This window comes from Montipora capricornis, chromosome 3 (genome assembly GCF_036669925.1).
Source record: "Montipora capricornis isolate CH-2021 chromosome 3, ASM3666992v2, whole genome shotgun sequence".
NCBI classification, from domain to species: domain Eukaryota; kingdom Metazoa; phylum Cnidaria; class Anthozoa; order Scleractinia; family Acroporidae; genus Montipora; species Montipora capricornis.
This window is the reverse complement of record NC_090885.1, coordinates 75,663,109-75,672,349: the sequence shown is the minus strand read 5'-3', so window position 1 is coordinate 75,672,349 and position 9,241 is coordinate 75,663,109. Positions and strand designations below refer to the sequence as shown.

Genomic DNA, 9,241 nt, shown 5'->3' with positions numbered 1-9,241 from the left:
TAATTTTAGGATAAAATACATTTTTTGACGTCTCATTCGATGAATACAGCAAAATAAGAATCATTAGCGAAATTGGGCGTCTTTTTATCAAATCCCCACGATTTCGGCTAGGAATATAAATTACTAGGTTTATCTCGGTGTGCATGGTATTGACACTGTTTTTCGATGTAACATATTGCAGAAATCTAGACTGTAATTATATTGTTCACATAATCTTTCCAGCATGAATTTAAAAACGCCTCCCTCTTCACTAATTGTTCGCAAAAGTCATCATTATTCCTTGTGAAAAGCATTAGTGAAGATTTGTGTAAAAAGCCTCCTTGTATTTAATAAATATTGGCCGACGTAAAAAGTTTATAGTCAGAAGAAGTCTGGCTGATAATTCAGAGACCTATTATGATTTTATTACTACAATTGCTCATTGACAAGCTATTTTTTCTCAAGTATCAGAATCATCGCCTGTGGATCATGACTTGATCCAGAGGTCATAGGTTCGATTTTTACACTGCTCAGAAATCGGCACACTGAGTGAACTCATATTGACAAATGTAGCATGATATGACAAAGCATGCAGCGCGCGTATTGTGCGAAACCAATTGTGCTATCCAATGGATAGTGATTTATCCGGTGGATAGGAGAGGGGGGAGGGAGGGGGGGGGGGTGGGGTGGATATTTTTATCCACCTTTTCAACATCTGGGGCCTGAGCAATTATACTAAAAGTCCTCGAGGGAACTGTTTTAATATTTCTTAGCTTTTTTTGATGTTAACGTAAGAAATACGAAACAGTGTCCAAAGTCCATATTTTGCAAAAGTGAGCAAGAAGATACAACAGCCTGAGTAAGCATGGGCTCCCTTTGCAAATAGTGGATCATTAAATTAGAATAGCATACCAGCGTTTTGTTTGGGCCTTGAGCAAAATAGTCGCATTGCCCAATAACCAGGGTTTGTATTATATAAAGTTGCATCTCTCAAGTGTTAAAGATTTTATACTAACGTGTGAGCGATCAATCAAAATTTGAGGAAATCGAAAATAATATTACACTCTCTGACACCTGCCTATAATCTCCCTCTCCTCCATGGTCAGAGGACATACATATTTGGCTTGTCTATCAAAACACTTAACGCTGGTTACAATCGGAGACACCAGGTTTCAAAAATTGGCAAAACGTTCACCCCACGACTTTTAGAGACAACCTAACAATGTGATATTTCATCACACTGTTGTACAAACAAGAGAGGCTAATGAGAGATCTGTTGTAAATGACAACAAAAAGTCTGGTGGGGGAGAGGGGTGAAGTCATATGAAAATTACGGCTAGCTAGTATCATCTCTTACGTTGATCATAAAAGACTCAATGAGTCTAGTCTCATGATATGTATGAAAAATGGGAGAGGCAGATCCTCCCGTCCCCGCTTCAACACGAAGCACGTACATTAGTATTTCCGGAGAGACATGCCTCCCATGACGCTTCGCAAACTGCAAGCACTTTTTCTTTCTTGCTCCGCCATCTTATCAGAGATCCGACAAACGTTTGAACTTCACAGTGTGCTATTACTCAGCCAACTCGAGCCAGATTGCCACTTCCAGGGGAGTCACAATTGATTTATTGTGGGTCCCAGCATTCTCTGAACAAATTAAATCACCAGGTCGTGAAATTGATTATGTATTTTCAGCGTTGAGAATCTCAATCCACCATTCTGCTCTTGTAGTGAATGGTGTACACCATAAGAAAGACAACAAACAGCGAAGGAAACATCACTCGAGAGGTTTTGTCAACCCAATGATCTGTGGGCGGTGTGTCGGCTTTCTTCTCTGTTGGTTTCCTTGACCTTAGCTTGCTCGGATCGATTTTCTTTGGAGAGCCATTTAATTTCAAAATGATGTCATCCAGGTCGTCCTAAAAGAGATAAATGTCAAGCCAGATAATGAACCTGACTGCAGTTACGTTTAGCTTTTCAGTGAAAACATGTAACACCCGCCGAGGGAATTTTGCTTTATGGCACTCCAACTTTCTTGTTTTCGAATCATGATATACTTTATAGTTGTTTCGATGCTTCTATTAAATTTAAGGTAGATTTTCCTAGATGACGTATCCAAGATGGCCATCACTGAAAATCATGACGTCATAGCACTTAGACCCAGTCAGTATTGTAGCCAAAGTTGCATCTCATCGGTTTTGACCAATTTGATAATGTAAGGAAAACTTATACAAATTCCGTGAATTATTTAATGCGCTGGAATGTATGCATGGTTGCTACACCTTATCAGAAGAACTTTAAAATTCACAAAAGGCTCTGGCCTGATTACAAAAAACACTTAACTACGCACACTCAGTATCACGTTGAAATCTTCCACAGTTTTGACTTTAATGCTATACCCTTACTTCGGCTGTTGACGTGTGAAGGATCAGCTCTTTCTTCTTTCTCTTCTTCCAAAAGACATTGGAAGTGTTCAAAACGATGATGTATTCAACCAAAGCGGCGAATATGAAACCGAATGATGTTAACATGAAGAAGTCAATTGCTTTAAGGTAACTGACCTGCAAAATAACAGACCGAGTACATGTTATATTCCTGTTGTTTATCTCACCTCTGCAGGGAATTCTGTAACAGGCAAAATGTTTTACATCGTTAAGTCAAACTTTTTTTGTCTTCAAAAATTCCGTTATAGGAGGAAAAAGATATGTTTTGTCTCAGTCTCGTTTCAATATCCTGCAGTGGGACACGCATAAAGAAGGCTCCTACATAACGTTACTCAATTATTCTCGGAATTGTTCTTCATTTTGTCATGATTCGCTTCTATGATGGAGTTTTTCGTGGCGTTATCGGCTTTTTAACATAAAGATTAATATCCCTGGGACATACAAGAGAAGATAATTGGAGAGCCACTTTCTATTCATAGCTAGTGAATAAATGAAGCAGGTCAAAACAATGAACGATTAGTACCTTTGGGATTTCTGAGTTTACTGTACTGGAAAGTAATATGGTTGTCAGGATAGTTGTGATGCTGAGAGAGATTCTCGCTGGAACAGCTGTAGGCGTGATAAAGAACGTGCACCATGACAACACAACAAGGATAACTTCCGGTAAATACACAGATGATATATGATAATCCAGACGGCGACGAAATTGAAACACTGCTCTGAGCTTCGCAAATGATCCTGAAAGGAGAAAACGAAAAACTTGTTCATTCCCAAATTCATTTGGTTAAAAGATGATTGGCAGGACGTGAAATTGTGCAGGTGGTGCACTGTGTGAACGAAGTAGAAAGAAAGGTAAGCACACACTAACACCAACTCTGCGGTTCAGTACTTTACGCATGCGCACATTTTGGTAGTGAGGTGCTTGTTCCAGTAGTTTGTAGAAGGATACTGACATTAAATGATTCCTTTGTTAAATGATACGCATCACGAAATTAGAATGGATTCCTTGAGAGACCTCACATTTCAGAGCTTTTGATCTTGGTTTTAGAGAATGGGTTTGCTTGATCACTATGATACGACTGGGTAAAAATGAGAAATCTCCGTTCATGCTCGAATGTAATGAAAACTGACGTTGTTCTTACATAATTCCACACACCTTTACTGTTTGTCGAAGCATCGTCGAATGTTTCATACCGAATGAGATCAAACTGAGCCATTTTTGATGAAACTATTTCAATCCCATGATTGTCACTACCTCTCCATTTGTAGTCGATATCAGCTGTGGTGTGAGCATCTGCGTGAAAAAGGAGATGAAGTGCATTCTGACTAATCGTGTTTCATGCTGAGTCAAAGGTTACTTACTATTACGAGCCTTCAACGCCTATACTATAGAACTATGCAACGGCATTTTCACACATCAAGCTATTTTTAGACGAGTTCTTAAATAAATAATTCTCAATGTGATTCTCAGTCCCACCGGTGGTAATTTTTCATTCAAGACTCGTGATTAGCTGGAAATGTCTCTGGAAATGATTCGAAAAAGAAGCGATTTTAAAAAACTTTTGACGATAAAAAACTGCGATAAAATATTTCTAAAAGACATATTAAGAAAGTTTTTTTTTAAAAACGACTACGTTTCGACGTTGAACTAACGTCATTATCAACTCAAAACGATAGTGATGGGAAAATGTATAAATACTAAGGAAAAATAATAAAATAATCACACAGGGAAAATTAAAAATATATATATTTTGTCGCAGTTTTTTTTCCTAAAAAATAACTCCGTCTGTAAAAACACCGTTCTACAAATAAAATGAAGCTCTACGCTTCTAGGCAGTCTCCTGTTACTATATCATATACACATTTTAATATCTTTTTTCCCATGTTGTCTTCGATCTTATTTATTCGTTAAGACTCAAATATTTGTGTCACTGGATAGATATCAGTTTATAAACAGCTCTTTGTCATTCGAATGGACAGCCGCTGGAATAAAGGAACCTTTTGTTTCCGCCTCCAATAAGGTTTTTGTTAGTTCGTGAATTAAAGATCAAAGGATACTACTGCTACTTAAAAGATTTACTGGAAAAATTGTCATAACTGCATTTGGCATTGAGAGTGTTTCGGAAGAGTCTTGCGTGATTTAGAAACCACGAAACTCAAATGAATATGTAGTTTCATCAAGATGGCTGCACATCAGCATGGTTCCTCTTGCAACAAAAGCGAAAAAAGGGAAAACAAATGAAACGGAGGTCTCAACAGGAAAATTCCGAAATGAGGGTATTCTTTGCACCCAGGTTTTACCGTACCATTTTTCCACACTTTTAGAAAGTCGTAATAACAACTTTCTTTGTCTTTGGCCACCACTTTGATCTGCAACCAGACTATTTAGACATTCAGAAAATCTCTGACGTAATCATGATCGCCAACGTTTCTATAAAACGTAACCTTTCCTTGTACTTGTACATGTTCATTGCCGTGACTTTAACATCTTCGGTTCCCACGGCCTGCTCCCGTCTGACCTTGTAGCTCAGTCGGTAGAGCGGCGGAGATCTAACCCGAAGGTCGTGGTTTCAATTCCCACCCTGGTCAGAGTTTTTCTCTGTCCTTGTGTGGGCCCATTTCCATCAGTAGGGCTAACGCTCACATGGTTCATATGGGATATAAATCTAGCACTTCACCTTACACTCTATTCAGTTAACTCTGTTTAAAATATAAGTGCTACACGGCCAACGTTTCTATTAAACGTAACCTTTCCTTGTACTTTTACATGTTCATTGCCGTGACTTTAACATCTTCGGTTCCCACGGCCTGCTCCCGTCTGACCTTGTAGCTCAGTCGGTAGAGCGGCGGAGATCTAACCCGAAGGTCGTGGGTTCAATTCCCACCCTGGTCAGAGTTTTTCTCTGTCCTTGTGTGGGCCCATTTCCATCAGTAGGGCTAACGCTCACATGGTTCATATGGGATATAAATCTAGCACTTCACCTTACACTCTATTCAGTTAACTCTGTTTTATATGATATTCGCTCCTACTAAAGTTACAAGGGAGAGATTCCAGGCATTTGCATCTGTTTCTTACTCACAGCTTTCAATCCTCAGCTCACAGGTTTGAGTATCCATTGGATACAGGCGTAGATCCATATTACACTGAGCAACGACACTTATCCTTAAAAAAAAAATCGCACGACTTTGTATCAAAAACCTGCAGCAAATAAATACCGCATCTAATTTTAATAGAGTACAGTCCGTATTCAGGACATTAGAAATTATAACCCTTGAGTATAATTCTGAACAAAATTTACCTACACGACTGAGTTCTTCAATTTTCCTGAATATCCAAAACGGTGGAATACAGATGGCCTTCATTTGGATTTTATTAGAATATTGTTTTCATGAATACTCGTTTGCCAAATGATTCAAGACTTGTTCTCTAATCACTCTGCAGTGAAACGAGAACAAATCAGTTTCATACTAAATATCATCAGATGCAGACAGGATCAGGAATAGGCTTCTCGTTTATTGCCAGCTATAATTCCACTCGACGGCATCTCTCGCTACCTTTCTGTAAAATTATGACAGAAACGGGCAGCGATCCCACACAGTTAGATTCTGCAAGCTCCAACCAAGGCTTGTCTGGCGAGGAACAGGAAAAAGAAAGAAAGCTCGCGAGAGATGCCGTCGAGTGACCTTGAAACCGAGAAATGTCTATATATACCTGACTACAAATAGTCATGCGTACTACCAGACTATGCACACCTAAGTGTGAATACCGAAACGCCCGAACTACAATAGCGTACATTCCCTAACGTGAGAAAATACATTTGCCCTCCAACTTCAAGTCTTCCACACCACCCATCGTTTTCAGGAATACAGACAATTAGAATTAGATAAGAGTGTTGTTATGGCATGGGTGGGCTCCCTAGCACATTCACAAATGAGTTTATTTTTAGAATACGCGTTCCCTCGAAAATTAGTTGTCAGTACGTCCCCGAAAAAAACATGGCAGAAGCAGTCACACGTGACATGGCGTCTTCTGATTGGTCAAAATTGGCGGCCCTTTGTTTCGCGCGCAAAGTGTATCTAAAAATAAATCCATTTGTGACTGTGCTGGGCAAACACTTTATGTAATTCACTCTTGTGGATAACAAAATCGAGAGAGCATATACTTAACAATTATTGGATGAGGTTGAGCATGATAGTGATAATTATTATCAAGGGCAAAGCCGAAGGCCGAGGCGGATAACGCAAACTGAGGCCATGATAATTATCGCTATCATGCAGAAACCGAATTCAATAATTGTTGTATTATTGTATTATTCCTGAGCTGAGCTCCGCCATGACAAAACTGATCAAATTGCTGGTTAGTGTGCTAAGTGACGTCACGTCTGCATGCATAAAACTATGTTCTGTAGGTATGACATCAATTCTACCTATATAAAATCTATTGCCTGTAGGTATGACGTAAGAGAAACACAGCAAGCAAGAATTAGCTGCGTGCTTACAGCCAATCAATATCAAGCTGGTGACACCAATGTATAATTACTTTTATTTCGCAAAATAAGAGGAATAGAATTTCCTTTGAAGAAGGCTCCAATCCCGCACCCAATTTAGTAAGGCAGAACATTTTTTTTTACCTGGTGCTAAAGTAAATCTCTCCATCGGAGGATATTCTTACACGCATATTTTCTCGGGTCACGTGGTGATACTTCGCATTCTTCACATTCCAGAAATAAGTATCTGGCGTCCATATAAGGTTCGTTGGATCATAGGCCATGTTGAACGGTGTGGACGAGTTATGTCGCATGCGAGGATCTTTCCACCATTGGCGGAAGAAAATATCCATGCTGTACTCCTGAGAGTGAGGAAGAAAAGGAAATCGAAGAAGAAGAGAATAGGAAAGGAAGAGAAGAACGAGGAGGAGAAAAGGAGAAATAGAAAGCGACTTATCCACTGGATAAAGTTTTCCGACGATTGAACAACTGGGACCGGGGCTATATAAACACAAGTCGAACTTTTGACCTTCTAAGTTCTAAGTTCGTGGCTCTTGCACTGAAATGTGGGAGACTAGACCATTATTCTAAGTTTTGGTGAAAAGCTATAAAATCCTGTTTGATTGAGATCGTATTTTTTGCCTGGTAGCCTTAACCCTTTGTCTCGCGGGATTGATCAGCATGTGAATTCTCTTCACAATTTCAATGAAATGTCAGTGAGACAGGTATCGAGAATGAAGATAATTATCAGTTTAAGAGGTGTGATCTTGATATGACACCAAATTATTATGACTACCCAACAAAGAAATCTATGGTACTAGTTAGGAAAATAAATGTTTAGATCTCGGGAAGTTAGTCACTAGGGAGCTTTAGCAACGACGACGGGAACGGCAGCGAGAACGTCATCTCAAAGCATATATTCGCGTTACTGCAATTACCTCGAGAATATTCCAAGCTTTTTAATGTGACAAAGGTGTAGCAGTCCCTCAGGAATGCAACGGTTATGAGCGGCGCTTAATTTAGGGGAGAAAAATGAAAATTTATCTCCAAGTGCTGACGTTCTCCATAACGCCTCGAACTTGGTTATTTCACGTTTTTGCTTTGCTGACGACGGAAAAGAAATGGACAAAAATGAAAAACGCACGTGCAGGGCGTGCAAAGCTATTGTTTTCGCCCACTGAATATGCAAATTGGTGACGTTCTCTTTGCCGTCGCCGTTGTCGTTGCTAAAGCTCCCTATTGCCGTCGAAGGCAACGCCTCAACGCACCGCGCACCGGCGGCTCGGTTGGTTGAGCATCGGGCTGTCATGGGGGAGATCATGAGTTCGACTCCGGCCGGAACGACACTTAAAATAACTGAGAAGAAACTGCTGCCTTTGTAATTACATCTGCACATGGCTATACTTTCTCGGATAAGGACTGTAAACCGGAGGTCCCGTCTCATAGCCCTTGTTGGAAATTAAATTGTATGGGACGTTAAAGAACCCACGCACTATTCGATAAGAGTAGGGGACGTAATCCCCGTTGTTGTGGTCTGACCTATCTGGACGGGGGCATCTTTCACTTCTTAAAATAATTGTAAACTGCGTAACAAGCATTCTAGCTAAAGTCCCCCACAAAGCATTGTAAATTAGTCCTGAAAGCCCCGAGGGGAGAGACTAATAGATTCACTTAACTGCTTACCATGTTGACTTCTTTGATTTCGCCAAATGAAATCACTTTAAACTCAACTTGCACCATAACCGGCTTTCCTGGAAGCAAGTAACAAAATACCCTACTGAAGGTTTATTTTTACAAAAGACCTGATTTGTTTCATCGATATGTTTTTTTAAACACCTGCCTCCAGCGTTGGGTCTCAGTTTTCGATCATAGTTCTCCAAGTTTTTGTTAATCGCCACAGATAAATTGTGAGCTTCTTCCATTGACGTCTTATATTTATCAACTCTAAAAACAATTAACAAACAAAAAATCTGTTAACTGCGAGCTTCATAGTCGGACCTTTAAGTTTTGCCAACGTTACGCAGGACGGCTGGCATCTTTACAACGGTCATAGCAAGGCGACAGTGGTATTGACTTGTTCATTAAACTGCACTGTATCAAATTGTATCTTATTGTGATGTATGTATCGTTTTGTTTTGTATTGCTTTGTATCGTTTGCTTGTTTTGTTATTTGTTTACCCACGAACACCTCAATTAAGAGCGCTCAGGAGCTCGTTCAACATGTGCCCGTGGATTCCGGATCGAATTAGAATTTGACATTGCTGGTTTTAGTGGAGCGGCGAAAACCGGAGTACCAGGAGAAAAACCTCTCGGAGCAAGGAGAGAACCACC

General features: G+C 39.9%; 2 protein-coding genes across 7 annotated transcripts in view; one reads left to right on the top strand and one right to left on the bottom strand.

Moving 5' to 3' along the window:
* LOC138044177 (gamma-aminobutyric acid receptor subunit beta-2-like) overlaps positions 1 to 352 on the top strand; it is an 18,001-nt gene extending 17,649 nt beyond the window's left edge. For all 6 annotated transcript variants that reach the window (XM_068890864.1, XM_068890866.1, XM_068890863.1 and 3 more), the window contains one exon: positions 1 to 352. This exon is cut by the window's left edge and continues 1,149 nt beyond it. The gene's annotated coding sequence lies outside the window, so the exon portion shown is untranslated.
* A 455-nt stretch (positions 353 to 807) lies between these two features.
* LOC138044180 (gamma-aminobutyric acid receptor subunit beta-2-like) lies at positions 808 to 8,769 on the bottom strand. Its single transcript, XM_068890872.1, has 7 exons — positions 8,594 to 8,769; positions 7,055 to 7,272; positions 5,504 to 5,586; positions 3,580 to 3,717; positions 2,947 to 3,161; positions 2,385 to 2,540; positions 808 to 1,898 (listed from the first exon to the last, which is right to left on the bottom strand). The coding sequence occupies exons 1-7, from the start codon at positions 8,648 to 8,650 to the stop codon at positions 1,686 to 1,688; spliced, it is 1,080 nt and encodes a 359-aa protein (XP_068746973.1). The 5' UTR covers positions 8,651 to 8,769; the 3' UTR covers positions 808 to 1,685.
* Between the last annotated feature and the right edge of the window lie 472 nt (positions 8,770 to 9,241).

Bases quoted from the DNA above. Each gene is read 5' to 3' on its own strand.
- LOC138044180 (XM_068890872.1), bottom strand. From the start codon at position 8,650: ATGGTGCAAGTTGAGTTTAAAGTGATTTCATTTGGCGAAATCAAAGAA. The intron at 7,273-8,593 runs GTAAGCAGTTAA...CCTCACTCTCAG, and splicing joins AAATCAAAGAAGTCAACATG to GAGTACAGCATGGATATTTT. The intron at 3,162-3,579 runs GTGTGTGGAATT...TTCTCCTTTCAG, and splicing joins TGCTTCGACAAACAGTAAAG to GATCATTTGCGAAGCTCAGA.